Genomic DNA, 16,076 nt, shown 5'->3' with positions numbered 1-16,076 from the left:
GGGGGGGGGGGGGGGGGGGGGGGGGGGGGGGGGGGGGGGGGGGGGGGGGGGGGGGGGGGGGGGGGGGGGGGGGGGGGGGGGGGGGGGGGGGGGGTCTTTCTTTCCCTCTTCGACATTGCTCGACAGTTTTGCATAATCTAACGTTAGTTTTGGCTGACCTTTTGAAATATATCTTTCACTGGCAGATCTCGCCAATTAGCATGGTACAACTGCGTATCGCTTGCCCGAGTTTGAAGCGGATCTTCAGCAGTCTGTCTCCAACATGATTAGTTCTTCTCTTCCCTAAAAAATTTTCCTCCCACTCATTGATTTCATGTCTTGGAGACGACTCGAGTATTTTGTCACTTTATGTACATGATAGTCTTGAATTCTGCCAGCTTCCGTTTTGCTTGGGGTATATAGTTAGTTTATCTTAAAAAATAAGTTTATCTTTTGTCAATATTTGGTACCTGTTAAGTTAGGCTTCCATCTTTAATTCAGTTTTGTAGTGTCTAAGTAAGAGATTTGAGGATCTTTTTAAGTCTCTATGGGTACGATCAATTTGTTCCTTAAAAAATGTTCTCATCAACACTTTCTTTGCAATTACAGTGAATAATTTCCATGGATTCGAGTAGGTTTAAACAACATTTGACTGACGTCTGGCCCCGCTGCTTGAATCTTACTTTTTCTACAACAACTGCGATGGCGACCAAGATTCTGTGGTGCCTCTTGCTTTGTGCTCTGTTCGTTTCTGTGCTTTCGATGGCGACCAACATTGATTTTGATATGTTTTGTATCTGTTGGTAGTGGTTTTGAGAGTATAGATTTGGGCTTTTCTTTATGTAGACTCGGAATTGAAGTCCAAAACTTACTGGTTTTGCCGAGGATTAGGGAGGATTAGTGAGAAGGTGTCGTACGAATTTATAACTACTGAATACATCTCCATTGATATGAGGTATTTTGGGAAATCTCAAAACAAAATCATGACAACTCATGTTCAAAGTGGACAATATTAATCCATGCTGGAGGTCCATAATTCTCAACAAGGAATAGGTTGCGAAGTGTTCATCTCAAACGTACGTAAAGTGCTGCTCATAGGGACGACTATGGGGAGTGGAGATTATGCATGGGGCATTGTCAGGTAGTCGAAATTTGTAACAATTCAAGCTCACAGCTAGCAATATTGAGGCCTCCCCAATTGATGTGCGATCTCACAATCCACCCCCCTTCGTGGTCTAGTGATGGTTTCCCTCTCCAATCGATGAGAGATCTCACAATCCATCTATCTTCGGGGCCCAACGTTCTTGTTGTCCCTCTTTCTCTCTTTCTAAAACAAAAAATAATGGTATTTGCTAGCTACAACATAATGGAGGCAGTCAATCAATATAGATTGATTCGGATCCAATATAACTCCTATGTGTACATAAGAAATGTATTGAATTGATTGTTTTTAATGAATAGATCCAATCACAACTTCGAATATGAAATTCGAATGGATCAAATAGGAAATGATACTCTGAATTATAGAACTATAATGAAATATACGATCAACCAATATTGATCAAATTTGAAAAATGGTTAGAAGAAATGGTTCGATTCTCTTATTTTGATTTATCGAACTGAGATCCATGAATCGAGATCCTATGAGATCTCACAATCCACTCCCCTTTGGGACGCACTGCCTTCCTTGGGACACTGCCTAGTGTCCACCTCCTTTAGAGGTCTACTAGGGGAGATTTTCATACCTTTATATATAATGTTTTGTTTCCCTCTTCAACGAGAACTTACGTAATAATAGAAAATTAAATAGGTGGTAGGAATGTGAATGAGGACGAGGAAGACTTTTCTATCACGCCTGAGTGGATATCTCTAAATCCTACCAACTTTTTATAGTTTGGTTACACGTGGAGATAAATGGACCCACTTCATCGAGTCCTAAATATGTGGCGACCAGGCCTGTTGCTTTCTTCCCAACCGCCAATGTGTCGGCCCAATAGTTGGGCCCAATATGTCTATCTGGCTTAGCCCCACTAAACCAAACACATTTGAAGTCCAAGCCCCAATAGTCGGCCCAATAGTTGGGCCCAATATGTCTATCTCATCGACTTGTTGTCCTGGCCCAAGTAAAAAATTGTTACAACAGTAAAGACGGCGGTTAATAATTCGTGGCGCCATTTCCTCTCCTGCCATTCCAAAACCAATTTTTACCTTATTTAACGGAAGAACAAGGAGTGGTATAAATATTTGAATTCTCCATTCTCTTCCTCAACCCAAGAAAACAACTAAAAATCAACTTTTGTATTGGGTTCTTTCGGAGAAAATGAGGAACACAGAACATGAAGGGAAGCTGTCGGCAATGGTGGCTTTGGCCATTGCTGCTGCCATTCTCCAAGCTCATGCAGCCAGAACATGAAGGGAAGCTGTCGGCAATGGTGGCTTTGGCCATTGCTGCTGCCATTCTCCAAGCTCATGCAGCCAGAACATGAAGGGAAGCTGTCGGCAATGGTGGCTTTGGCCATTGCTGCTGCCATTCTCCAAGCCCATGCAGCCATTCCAGAGATGAATAAGTCTCAACAATTATCTCGACAGATTCACAAGAAGTTAAAGCTTCTTAACAAGCCTGCCGTCCACACCATCTACGTAACATCTTTGCTTTCGTTGCGTTTTTTTTTTAATTTTTTTAATGCTTTTTTTACGTATAATTTTGCATGGGGATTATGCATTATCGATTGCGTTGACATTTACAAACAGCCTGCTTTTGACCATCCGGCTCTAAAGAACCACACCATTCAGGTTCATTTCTTCGTGTTAATCAAATCATTATGTAGTTTACACTCTTAACCAATGCTTGCATATATGCATACAGATGGAACCCAATTGGGGCGTCGGTTGGAAGATTTCAAGTATGGCAAAGAAGTGGGAGATGTCCCAATGGAACCATTCCAATTCGCAGAGAATACAGAAAACTCTGACTCAACGTACACTGGACGGTAAGAATGAGAGTTTTCAATTATAACAACTCTTAGAGAATATAGAAGAAATTTGAGTATAATTTATATCTAACATGAAAAAATGGTTAGGTGGATTCATACAAATCAACCGGGTTCTTTGATTTAACTTGTAGTGGGTTTGTCCAAACGAACCCCAAAGTGGTACTTGGTGCTGTCATTGATCCCAAATCTACCACAGGTGGACAACAGTTCATTATTTCTGTCTGGTATGTTTCATTTTTATGCAGGGAGGTATTACAAGCACGCTAGCCATGTGAAGCAGCCAAGAATCGTGGACAATTCGCTGCAGTTGAAGTGTCCAAAGAGAGTCGGAACTTGGGCTAATGAGCCTTTATGTTACTCTACTGATAATTATCAACGAACCTACACTACTGAGACTGTCTTCTTCTACGGCGACCCAGGTCGCAGTCGTGACTGCCATTCATATCATTTAAGCTTTCCGTTTTGTTTCTTATTTTTCTTCTATAGTGCTTAATAATAAACTAATTTATTATATATACCATCGAAATTTCAATTATATATATAATAAATTAGTTCATTTTTATAAAGTGTTTAATTTTTTAAAATTTAACATACACATATTATATGCAAAAATTTAAAATAAAAATAATATATTTTAAAATTAAAATCAATGTACTATTGAAAAAAGAAAAAAAAAAGAAAAGAGAAATTAAGCGTTAATTAAGAGGTGGGGCCAACTAATTTGAAACCATAGCTATATCACATTTATTATTTTTACTTTATTATAATAAGATGACCCGCCTGTTACCCTAAAAAGGAAACACTCCATAACCCAGGAGACATGTCATTACACCCAATTAAACGCAACCCCGCCCTCACTTGGTTATCCAAATACGTCACCGCCCCTAAATAACAGCAAAACCACTTTTAAATAAAATATAAATATTTGTATAATTCGTGTTTTATAATAAAATTAGGTTCAATATTATATTTTTACTATTTTCATAAAAATTATATTATAAAAGAAAATTTATCTAATAAAAAATTTATAAATTCTCCCTTTCGATTTCCACGAAAATAAATAATTTCTTTTGCAGACATAAAAACTAGAGATGCCCACGAGAATTAGGTTCTTTGCGTAAAAAGGCAGTCTCGTGCGAAAATAAATGAGATATAATTTTACTATTTAACTAATAGAAAAATAAAAATCTTTTATTTTCTAGTTTAAATGGTATACTTTACCCACATATTACTTATTTTTTATTTTATTTTATTTTATTTTATTTTATTTTATTTTATTTTATTGTGATTTTAAAATGGGTTTCCATAAATAGGTTAACGGCGTCAAAATCGTCGTCTAAGGTATTGAGACTTTTCGGGCAAGGGTGTGGGACCCAGATAAATCAATTGGAAGTTGCCGTCAGAATTAGACGAGGCCAATTGATTTTCCCAAGGTTTATTTATTTATTCCTTTTTCAGGAAGATAAATCAATTTTGTTTCCATAAATAATAATAATAACAATATATATATATATATATATATATATATATATTGAAAATGAAGTGTAATAAACAATATATCTTCCTGTAAAGTTTTTTTTTTCAACTTTTTTCTATTTAAAAAAATGATTTCAAAATTCAAACAAATATGGAAAGCAAATAATAATAATAATAATACAAAATAAACACTCAAATTTAAAGCTTTAAACCACATATGGGTTTGATTTGGATATATATATATATATATAATTTTTGAAAAATAACTTTTTTTTTAATTAAAAAAAACAATTTGGAAATATTTAAATTTGAAGACGACGTTGTTAATTTTAACCTAAAATGGGCTACTTTTTATCTCTTTATGATGCTGAGTTAATCAATCAGGCCCATGATGGGCCGTGGGCCCAGATTCGGGCAGATCCTCCGACTGTCCTTATCCGAAATTCCCCTTTTACCCCCATTTCTCTCTTATATTTACTTGAATTCCCCAAACAGCTTTATTTTTTAATATATAAAGTCAAATATAAATAAATATATACATATTTTGGACTTACCCTAAAGTCTAAATAGTTAATTTAATATACTTAAATATAAATTAATTTTGACCTCATCACATCAAATATTATTTGAAATATATACAAATAAAAACTTTCTAAATAATAACGTTCCAAGATACATATGTTCTCAGTTAAAGGTTGAAATAATTTTTGTTACAATTTTAAAATTTGTCTCGAACAAACAACTTTTTGATCGGTAAAATATATAATTTATTATTTTTTATATTGTAATATTTATTATAATGTATATGAATTTCAAAATCGTTGTGACGCATGTGAAACATCGTAAGAACATCAAAACAAAATATTGATACGAGATTAATTATAACCAATGTTTCGTTCTTTTCTTCAACCGATGTAAAATCTCGCACTAGATGTGAAAAGAGCGACGCACAACAACATGAAAGTTCACAGTAGTTTCAAATGTGACAGATCATTGTTTGTGGGACTTGAGAGGAACATGTTTTTGTTTTTATCCAATAAGTTCATGAACATAGAAACCTAAAGTTGTGTATTTTTATTTTAAATTCACATCATTCTATTGAGGGAATAAACTTGAAGACAAAATCAACACAAAAACAAGATTTTATGGGCATTTTTTTCCATAATTTGTTATACGAATACGACTCTCCACAATAGTATGATATTGTCCATTTGCATAAACTTTCGTAGTTTTGTTTTAGGCTTTTCCACTTATAAATCCATAATCTTCTACTAAATTAATTAATGTGTGAGTCACTCCAATAATACAACATTATTATCTTAAAATATGGTACCTTTTGGGGATTAAACAACTTAACATGAACACTGGAATAACAAAATTACAAATCTTGCAATAGTTCATTGAATTCAAGGCTCAATTCTGCAGCAAAACGTGCACAAGGCGAGTCTTCAAAGAAGAGGGTCCTTGTCAGCTGAACCCAAATGGGTTCCTTCCATTACCCAGTGTCCCATTTGCAAGAGAGAGAGAGAGAGAGAAATGGAGTAAAGGGTCTGTGTCGTTGCAGGTTTTGTAACAGAGTTGTGGCAGATGGGTTCTTATCTTTTTCTGTGAAATAATTCATTATCGTTTCCTCTTAGACTCAACAATGTCTCTCCCAATTGCTTCTTTTTTAGCCTTTTAACGTTCTTGAGAAAGAGATTAGAACAGGGTTCTCTGTTTTTTTCATTTGGGTGTTCATTGAAAGGGGTTTTAAGCTTCTTGTAACTGGCAATGGAAGTGTAATTCAGGTCTATGAAGAGGGCGGCCGCCATGGCATTCCCTATTCAGCTTCTTATTCTGGTTTTTCTCTTCTGTGTTAGCGCCGGTGTGGTGGATTCCGATGATGGTAAGTCACCATTAAAAAACTTTAAAATGCCATTGGTAATCAATTAGCGACTACTGGAAAGAACATAAGTATATCCAAGAACACTTTAGAAATGTTTTTTTAATGTTGTCTTAATGTCTACATTATCTTTGGTGACATGTTTTCCTGTGTTGAAGGAGCTACGTTGTTGGAGATAAAGAAATCATTGAGGGATGTGGATAATGTTCTATATGATTGGACAAGCTCACCTTCTTCAGATTACTGTAAATGGAGAGGTGTCACCTGTGACAATGCCACTCTCAATGCTATCACTCTGTAAGCCAAACAATTTCCCTATTAGCTTTCTGGGCTGGTTTCAAAATCCAGTTTAAAGATTGTTCTACCTTGTTCATCTCCTTTTTCCCATTGTTTTTTTTTGTTGTTCCAGTAATCTTTCTGGTCTCAACCTGGTCGGAGAAATTTCTCCTTCGGTCGGGAAGCTCAAGGGCCTGCAAACTTTGTAAACCTCTCTTCTTTATTCATGTTCTTACTTTCTAAGCCTTCTTCTAATAATGGGATTCCTTGAACAGGGATTTGAGAGGGAATAGGCTTTCTGGTCAAATTCCTGATGAGATTGGTGACTGTTATTCGTTAATAAATCTGTAAGTCCTTTCGTGTTTACAAATGTTCGATATCTTTGACTTAAAACGTGAGATCTCACCTCAGTTGGAGAGGAGAACGAAGTATTCTTTATAAGGGTGTAGAAACTTCTCCCTAATAGATGCGTTTTAAAAACTTTGAGAAAAAATTCAAGGAGTACAATATTTACTAGTGGTGGTGTTGGGCTATTACTTATCAATGGTATTAGAGTCAAACACCGGGCAATGTGCCAACAAGGAGGCTAAGACCCGAGGTGGTGTGCCAGCAAAGATACTGGGCCTTGAAGGGGGTGGATTAGGGGATCCCATGTCAATCGGAGAGGAGAATGAAACATTCTTTATAAGGGTGTGGAAACCTCTCCCTAGTAGAAACCTTTTAAAAACCTTAAGGGGAAGTCCGAAAAGGAAAGTTCAAAGAGACAATATCTGTTAGCGGTGGACTTGGACTCTGTTACATAAAGCTTACCGATGGATGGGTGAAACTTTGTAGGGATTTATCGTTTAATGAGATTTACGGAGACATACCATTTTCCGTTTCGAGGTTGAAGCAACTGGAAATGCTGTAAGTTCAAACATAAGTATGCAACTTTTTTGTTAACTATGTGATGCTTCATCTTATTATGTGTTTAATGTTTCAGAGTTGTGAAAAATAATAGACTGATTGGACCAATCCCTTCAACCTTGTCTCAGGTTCCAAACTTGAAGGTCTTGTAAGTTCTCATGCCATACTTTTTTCACTGCCTTCAAAGTTTTTACTTTGAGAAATAGCTGAAAGATGCCCATTTTTCATCCTTGGTTGTTCTAGAGATCTGGCACAGAATAATCTTAGTGGTGAAATACCGAGGCTCATTCACTGGAATGAAGTGCTGCAATATATGTGAGCTTTTTTTTAACTCTTAATTCTTTCTTATACACGTCGTTGGGAGAGGGGAACGAAACGTTTCTTGTAAGGGTGTGGAAACTTCTCTTTTGCATATGCGTTTTACAACTGCGAGGCTGATGTGATACGTAATGGGCAAAAGTGGACAATAACTAATAGCGGTGGGTGGGCTTGAGTTGTTACAAATGGTATTAGAGCCAGACACTGAGCGGTGTGCCAGCAAGAACGCTGGGCCTTCAAGGGGGGTGGATTGTGAGATCCCACATGGTTGGAGAGGGGAACGGAGTATTCTTATAAGGGTGTGGAAACTTCTCTCTAGCAGACGCGTTTTACAACTATGAGGCTAATGGTGATATGTAATGGGTCAAAGTGGAAATATCGGATAGCAGTGGGCTTGAGCTGTTATAAATGGCATCAGAGCCAAACACCGAGCGGTGTGGGTCTCCAAGGGGAGTGAATTGTGAGATCCCTTATCAGTTAGAGAGGGGAACGAAACATTCCTTATAAGGGTATGAAACCTCTCTCTAGCAAACGCATTTTAGAATCATGAGGCTGACTGTGATATGTAATAGCGGTGGGTTTGAGCTATTACAGATAACTGCTAGCTTTTGTTGGTTCGAATTCTAAACGTTTCATTTGACATTCAACTCTTTCTCAGGGGATTGCGTGGCAACAATTTTGTGGGCACACTGTCTCCAGATATCTGTCAGCTCACTGGCTTATGGTATTTGTAAGTAATCCTTACTTCCACCAAGAGACTATATGAACATATTCTCAGCCTAATAAATCTCTTTCCATTTGAAGTGATGTGAGAAACAACAGTTTAAGAGGCAGCATACCTCAAACCATAGGCAACTGCACAGCCTTCCAGGTCTTGTATGTATTATATATCCTTCTCATTCGACGATGAAGCTTATCCCCCATCGTCTCACTGGCCGATCTTGACTCCAACACCAAGTGCACCACTCTGTGTATACAAGTAGCTAAACTTTCTTTTGTGTTGAATGGCAGGGACCTGTCATACAATCATCTCACTGGAGAGATACCATTCAACATTGGTTTCCTTCAAGTAGCCACATTGTATGTGTCCTTGAAGCAGTTTTGTGTGGGTTTCAATGAATTTTTTGAACTTTGTAATTGGTCCTTCAATTTTTATGAATTTTCTTTTCAGGTCCTTGCAGGGTAATCAGTTGTCAGGTCCCATCCCACCAGTAATTGGTCTGATGCAGGGGCTTGCTGTGCTGTAAGCAACTATAGCTCCCTCTACCAAGTTCAAATGTTGTAACAGTTCAAGCCCACTACTAGTAGATATTGTTTACTTTGGCCTATTACGTATCGCCGTTAGCTTCATGATTTTAAAATGTGTCTACTAGGGAGAGGTTTCCACGTCTATCATTGTGAGATCCCACATTGGTTGGAGAGGAGAACAAAGCATTCCTTATAAAGGTGTAGAAACTTTAGGAGACGCGTTTTAAAACTGTGAGACTGACAGTGATTTGTAATGGGCCAAAGCGAACAATATCTATTACCGGTGGCTGTTACGTATATTTATCACATGATTCTTGCTCTCTCAGTTTTTCTAACTCCTTCTCACATCCAAATCAGAGATTTGAGCTGCAACATGTTAACTGGTCCAATCCCCTCTATCTTAGGGAATCTGACATACACTGAGAAACTGTAAGCATATTTTTATTGATCTTTCTGTCCTGCCCATTTGGCAGCTCTGTGCTATTCCTGTTACACATGTCCTATAATGTTGAACGAAGAAACTGGTAATATACATATCAACTAACATCGGTGGGAGAGGGGAACAAAACATTTCTCATAAAGGTGTGGAAACCTCTTCCTAACAGATGTGTTCAACCATGAGGCTGACGACAATAATGTAACGGGCCAAAGCGAACAATATGTGTTAGTAGTGGACTTGAGCTGTTGTAAATAATTTCAGAGCCAGACACTGAGCGATATGTTGGCGAGGACGTTAGGCCCCCAAAGGTGGTGAATTGTGAGATCCCACATCGGTTGGAGAGGGGAACGAAACATTCCTTATAAGGGTGTGGAAACCTCTCCCTAAAAGATGTGTTTTAAGAACCGTGAGGTTGATGACGATATGTAAAGGACCAAAGCGGACAATATTTGTTAGTAGTGGACTTGGGCTGTTACAAATAGTATCAGAGCCAGACACTGAGCGGTGTGCCGGCGAAGACGCTGGCCCCCAAGGGGGTGGATTGTGTGATCCCACATCGGTTGGAGATGGAAACGAAGCATTCCTTATAAAGGTGTGGAAACCTCTCCCTAACAGACACGTTTTAAAAACCGTGAGGCTGACGACGATACGTAACGGGCCAAAACAGACAATATTTGTTAGCGGTGGGTTTGTGCTATTACAAATGATATTAGAGCCAGACATCGAGCGGTGAGCAAGCGAGAACGCTAGGACTCCAAGGGTGGTGGATTATGAGATCCCACACTGGTTGGAGAGGGAACGAAGCATTCCTTATAAAAGTATGAAAACCTCTCCCTAACAAACGCGTTTAAAAACCGTGAGGCTAACGACGATACGTAATAGGCCAAAACAAACCAAAACAGGCCATATCTCTTATTTCTAGAACTTACATTTTATGAGATATCTTATTCTGGTGAGTGATATCTTTGATGGCATGCAGGTACCTGCATAGTAACAAGCTCACTGGTTCCATTCCAGCAGAGCTCGGGAATATGACAAAGCTCCATTATCTGTAACATTTCTCTCCTTTACTTCCTATTAATGTGGAGAATTCTATATTTTATCCCTGTTTTCTGCTGTAATATGAGTTCTTAACAAGCCTATTCAATCTTAATGTGCATTTATGCTCTTGACAATCCTTGAGCATCCCATGTGTTATGTTTAAGCTTTTCATTCATGAACACGAAACCTCGATTACGACGTTGATGATTACTGACCTAATTTTTCTTTCCTCTGGAGGGAACTGAATGATAATCATCTTACTGGGACTATTCCAGCCGAGCTAGGGAAACTAACCGATTTGTTCGATCTGTAAGCATCATCGTCCCATTCGTATACTCGTGCCTTCTCATGTCCCTTACTGATCTGCGTCCTTGCAGAAATGTTGCTAATAACAATCTTGGAGGGCCTATCCCTGATAATCTTAGCTCATGCACAAATCTCAACAGCCTGTAAGAATCTAATCCGAACTCCGATTCCATTTAGAACGATCTTCTATTCATTAAGACCATTACGATTCGTTGATTTCAGAAATGTGCACGGAAATAAGTTGAACGGAACGATTCCGCTGTCTTTCCAGAGGCTAGAGAGTATGACTTACCTGTAAGTTAGTTGTTTTGAGTGGCTTAAGAGCTCCTTCTATGTTCATGAGAATGCTCTTATCATATTGATCATGTGTAGGAATCTGTCCTCAAATGATCTACAAGGTCCTATTTCAGTTGAGCTATCTCGAATTGGCAATTTGGATACATTGTAAGTATATGAGATATAATCTTCACTCTTTTCTCCCATATTTCTTATACTAACTCATAGTTGCTGCACAGAGACATTTCAAATAACGAAGTTAATGGCACAATTTCTTCGTCGTTCGGAGATCTCGAACATCTCCTAAAGCTGTATGTATCATCTTTAACTTGCTTTTTCTTGTCATCAATCGTACGTGTTCGGGCTGAAATCACTGATCTTCGTTTTTATATGTTCGAAGAAATCTAAGCGGGAATCGCTTAACAGGATCTATTCCAGCTGAATTTGGCAATCTAAGAAGTGTAATGGAAATGTAAGTGGAATTGTGAGGTTCAGATAATCTCCTTTGAATGCAGGAACTTCAGGTTCTTGTTCTAATTCTATTGTCTTTATGTTGCTATGCTGTAGAGATATTTCACACAATCAGCTCTCTGGGTTCATTCCTCAAGAACTGACACAACTTCAAAATCTGCTCTCCTTGTAAGTTTTGAAATTGTAACTTACCGTAGAAGTTTTCATCTATAATTCTTAAAAGAAGAACAAGAGGAACTATCATAGGCTGAAAGTTTATGTTCATGACGTCTCGACATACTTTAGCAATTTCTTGAGTGGTTTTGTAACGGTCCAAGCCCACCGCTAGCAGATATTGTCCTCTTTGAGCTTTTCCTTTCGGGCTTCCCCTCAAGGTTTTTAAAACACGTTTGCTAAGGAGAGGTTTCCACACCCTTATAAAGAATGTTTTGTTCCCCTCTCCAATTGATGGGGGATCTCACAGTCCATCCCCCTTCGGGACCTAGTGTCCTTGGTGAGCTCGTTCTCCTCCCCAATCAATGTGGGATCTCACAATCCACCCCCTTCAGGGCCTAGCGTCCTCGGTAAACCTCGTTCTCTAATCGATGTGGGATCCCACAATTCACCCCCTCGAAGCTCAGCGTCCTCGGTGAACCTCGTTCCTCTCTCCAATCGATGTGGGATCTCACAATCTACTCCCTTCGAGGCCTAGTATCCTCGCTGGCACTCGTTCCTCTCTCTAACTGATATGGGATCTCATAGGCTTGGTCTTGTCATGAACTGATATTTCCCCGTTTTTCTTTCATGTTGTTCTACTGACATCATAGCTTGAGTTCCATCTGCTAAAACTATTTCAAGCATTCAAGTAGGTATCCTACTGTTTCCTTCATGGTATAATGATGAAACTGATGCAGGAGACTTGAAAACAACAATCTATCCGGGGACGTGAGGTCGTTGATAAACTGCCCGAGTCTTACCGAACTGTAAGTTCATCTTCCCCAAGCAATAAGTGTTAGTATAATGTTAACACCAGAGATGAGTAACAAAGCCAATATACTGATCCTTGCAGAAACGTATCTAATAACAATCTAGGTGGTTACATTCCCACAAGCAACAACTTCTCTAGGTTCTCATTTGACAGGTACGAGTCTTAATGCATACAGAAGCATACTTCATGTCAGTATAGTTTTATCTCTTCATAAGCTGTTCATGCTTCTGATGTTAAGTTTACTTTCAGTTTCCTTGGAAATCCTGCCCTCTGTGGATATTGGAATAGCAACATCTATCCCTGTCGTGAGGCTCATACGACCGAGAGAGGTAATTATGCATTTGAAATGGTTTTCATAGTTGTATTGTGAGGTCCCACATCGGTTGGAGAGAAGAACAAAACATTTCTTATATAGGTGTGGAAACTTTTCGCTAGTAGATGAGCTTGGGCTATTACCAATGGTATTGGAGCCAAACACCGGGCGGTTTGCCAGTGAGGACACTAGGCCCTAAGGGGTGGATTGTGAGGTCCCACATCGGTTGGAGAGGAGAACAAACCATGTGGAAACCTCTCCCTAGTAGACACACTTTAAAACCTTGAGGGGAAGCTTGGAAGGGAAAGCTCAAAGAAGACAATATCTGCCAACGGTGGGCTTGGGCTGTTACAAATGGTATCAGAGCCAGACACCAGGCAGTATGCCAGCGAGAACGCTAGGCCCCAAGGGGGATGGATTGTGAGGTCCCACATCGGTTGGAAAGGGGAACAAATCATTCCTTATATGGGTGTGGAAACCAATCCCTAGTAGACGCTTTTTAAAACTTTGAAGGGAAAGCCCAAAGAGAACAACATCAGATAGCAGTGGGGTTTGACTGTTACATGTATCTACGGTGGTAATAAATTCAAGTGTTTATAATAGTCAAGGTACACGCAATCTAGCCTGGAACACTCGCACCGTTTTATGAAATTTCTCTTTATTGCTTTCAACGCAGTGACGTTATCTAAAGCTGCTATCCTCGGGATCGCTCTTGGTGCTCTAGTAATTCTTCTAATGATCCTCCTGACCGTGTGCCGACCGAACAACACAATACCTTTTCCAGATGGGTCACTTGATAAACCAGGTACTTTTGGCCATTCCAATCTATGAAGAATGGCACATGGCTTTAATTGAATACTAAATCATTCCATTATGTGGCTGGTGAAACCTTTCAGTTACTTACTCAACTCCCAAGCTAGTAATCCTTCACATGAACATGGCACTTCACGTGTACGAGGATATTATGAGGATGACTGAAAATTTGAGTGAAAAGTACATGATCGGACATGGAGCTTCAAGCACAGTCTACAAATGTGTACTCAAGAATTGCAAACCTGTGGCTATCAAAAAGCTCTACTCTCACCAGCCCCTAAGCATGAACGCATTTGAGACCGAGCTCGAAACTGTCGGTAGCATCAAGCACAGAAATCTAGTCGGCCTCCAAGGATACTCCTTGTCCCCCTCTGGGAATCTCCTCTTCTATGACTACATGGAAAATGGCAGCCTTTGGGACCATCTACATGGTAAGATTGAGCTCTTATTCGTCTTAAATATCGTCAAAATTTTCGCCAAAATTTTCGCCTTTCTGTTGAGGATGGTTGAGAGAGAGTCCTACATTGACTAATTTAGGAATGAACGAGGTTTATAAGTAAGGAATACATCTCCATTGGTAAGGGCTTCTAGGGAAGCCCAAAGAAAAGCCATGAGAGCTTATGCTCAAAGTGGACAATATCATACCATAGTGGAGAGTCGTGATTCCAAACATGGTGTCAAAGTCATGCCCTTAACTTAGCCATGTCAATAGAATCCTCAAGTGTCGAACAAATGGTGTACTTTGTTTAAGGACTCCAAAGGAGTCGAGCCTCGATTAAGGGGAGGCTGTTTGAGGGCTCCATAGGCCTCAAGGGAGGCTCTATAATGTACTTTGTTGACATTGGCTAATTTAGGGATTGATCATGAGTTTATAAAGAAATACATCTCTATTGGTATGAGGCCTTTTGGAGAAGCTTAAAGCAAAGCCACGAGACCTGTGTTCAAAGTGGACAATATGATACCATTATGGAGAGTCGTGATTACTATCACTTTCAACGGTCTAATTTTGTTTCATCGTACTTTTAGCCTGAATGTGCTTGACCCATGGTTGTTTAAAGTAGGCTCTTGTTCTACCAAGAACAAAAAACTTGACTGGGACACTCGGCTTAATATTGCACATGGAGCAGCCCAAGGACTATCATACCTACACCATGATTGTAGCCCTCGTATTATCCACAGGGATGTCAAGTCATCAAACATTCTATTAGACAAGGATTTCGAAGCCCATCTCACTGATTTCGGCATCGCCAAGAGTTTGTGCACCTCGAAGACATATACATCCACTTATATCATGGGAACAATTGGATACATCGATCCAGAGTATGCTCGAACGTCTCGACTTACTGAAAAATCTGATGTTTACAGCTTCGGCATTGTTTTACTTGAACTACTCACTGGAAGGAAAGCTGTAGACAATGAATCAAATCTCCATCAATTGGTCAGTACACTATCAGGCGTTTTTCTTTTCATCTGTTAGGTATGATGACTATTTCCTCATACATATTCTTTCATATATATATCAGATCTTATCGAAAACAGCCAACAACGCGGTAATGGAGACGGTTGATCCTGAAATAACTGCAACTTCCAAGGATCTTGGAGCTGTAAAGAAGGCGTTTCAGCTTGCTCTCCTGTGTACCAAGAGGCAGCCATCTGATAGGCCAACGATGCACGAAGTAACGCGCGTCATCAGCAGTCTTCTGCCCTCGGCAGCACCACTAAAGCCAATGCCATCTGTTGCATCACTGCCCCCATCTGCAAGAGCCCCTAGCTACAAGGATGAATATGCAAAGCTAAAAACGCCGCACGTGCTGAACTGCCCGTCGATGAGCACCTCAGACGCCCAGCTCTTCCTCAAGTTTGGAGAGGTTATATCACAGAACAGTGAGTAACAAGGTAGGCAAAGCTCTAGAACTAAGAAAGAATGCTCTCCATGATTGGTTGGATTTAGCAGCCGCCTTGTTACTGTGTAGTGCAAGCAAAGCATAAACATAAATGTTTTGGTAAATTTAGGAAGCAAAGCAAAGCATAAACATAAGGAAAGCTATAAAATTTCCTATAAAATATGTTTTGTTACTCCTCCAATCGAGGTGTGATCTCACCGTCCATCCCTCTTGGGGCCCAACATCCTTGCTAACACATTGTCTGATAATTGACTCTAATATTACTAGTAACTGCCTAAATTCATAGATATTATTTGTTTTAGCCCATTACGTATTGTCATCAACCTCACGGTTTTAAAATGCGTCTGCTAGAGAAATATGTTTCGTTCCCTTCTCTAATCGATGTGGTATCTCACGTTTCTTTCAACTTAAATCTTTTATCCACTTGTAAAAAGTCAGCATTAGTCAAGGCATGGAGATCAGCCCGAA

General features: G+C 39.3%; 2 protein-coding genes across 4 annotated transcripts in view; both read left to right on the top strand.

Annotated features, from left to right (window-relative positions):
- Positions 1-621, top strand: part of LOC111481194 (F-box/LRR-repeat protein 15-like) — an 8,098-nt gene extending 7,477 nt beyond the window's left edge. Inside the window, exon 17 of the mRNA XM_023126559.1 lies at positions 186-621. Within this exon, the coding sequence (XP_022982327.1) occupies positions 186-266 (81 nt within the window). The 3' untranslated portion in view covers positions 267-621. The remainder of the gene's footprint in view (positions 1-185) is intronic.
- A 5,572-nt stretch (positions 622-6,193) lies between these two features.
- Positions 6,194-15,789, top strand: LOC111481195 (LRR receptor-like serine/threonine-protein kinase ERECTA). Of its 3 annotated transcripts, XM_023126560.1 has the most exons (27): positions 6,194-6,333; positions 6,489-6,627; positions 6,740-6,811; positions 6,882-6,953; positions 7,441-7,512; positions 7,589-7,660; positions 7,756-7,827; positions 8,489-8,560; positions 8,635-8,706; positions 8,842-8,910; positions 9,002-9,073; positions 9,436-9,507; positions 10,497-10,568; positions 10,796-10,867; positions 10,936-11,007; positions 11,087-11,158; positions 11,237-11,308; positions 11,380-11,451; positions 11,541-11,612; positions 11,708-11,779; positions 12,505-12,573; positions 12,660-12,731; positions 12,828-12,907; positions 13,568-13,696; positions 13,788-14,135; positions 14,766-15,142; positions 15,228-15,789. In XM_023126560.1, exons 1-27 carry the CDS (start codon positions 6,240-6,242, stop codon positions 15,594-15,596), a joined length of 2,970 nt encoding a protein of 989 aa, XP_022982328.1. In that variant the 5' UTR covers positions 6,194-6,239; the 3' UTR covers positions 15,597-15,789. The 3 variants fall into 3 exon arrangements, with proteins under 3 accessions (XP_022982328.1, XP_022982330.1, XP_022982331.1); XM_023126562.1 differs by lacking the exon at positions 7,441-7,512; XM_023126563.1 differs by lacking the exons at positions 13,568-13,696; positions 13,788-14,135.
- Positions 15,790-16,076: the final 287 nt, after the last annotated feature.

This window comes from Cucurbita maxima, unplaced genomic scaffold, assembly GCF_002738345.1.
Source record: "Cucurbita maxima cultivar Rimu unplaced genomic scaffold, Cmax_1.0 Cma_Scf00006, whole genome shotgun sequence".
NCBI classification, from domain to species: domain Eukaryota; kingdom Viridiplantae; phylum Streptophyta; class Magnoliopsida; order Cucurbitales; family Cucurbitaceae; genus Cucurbita; species Cucurbita maxima.
This window is presented reverse-complemented; position numbering and strand designations above follow the sequence as displayed.

Bases quoted from the DNA above. Each gene is read 5' to 3' on its own strand.
- LOC111481195 (XM_023126560.1), top strand. From the start codon at position 6,240: ATGAAGAGGGCGGCCGCCATGGCATTCCCTATTCAGCTTCTTATTCTG. The intron at 6,954-7,440 runs GTAAGTCCTTTC...GAAACTTTGTAG, and splicing joins TGTTATTCGTTAATAAATCT to GGATTTATCGTTTAATGAGA. The intron at 12,732-12,827 runs GTACGAGTCTTA...GTTTACTTTCAG, and splicing joins TCTAGGTTCTCATTTGACAG to TTTCCTTGGAAATCCTGCCC.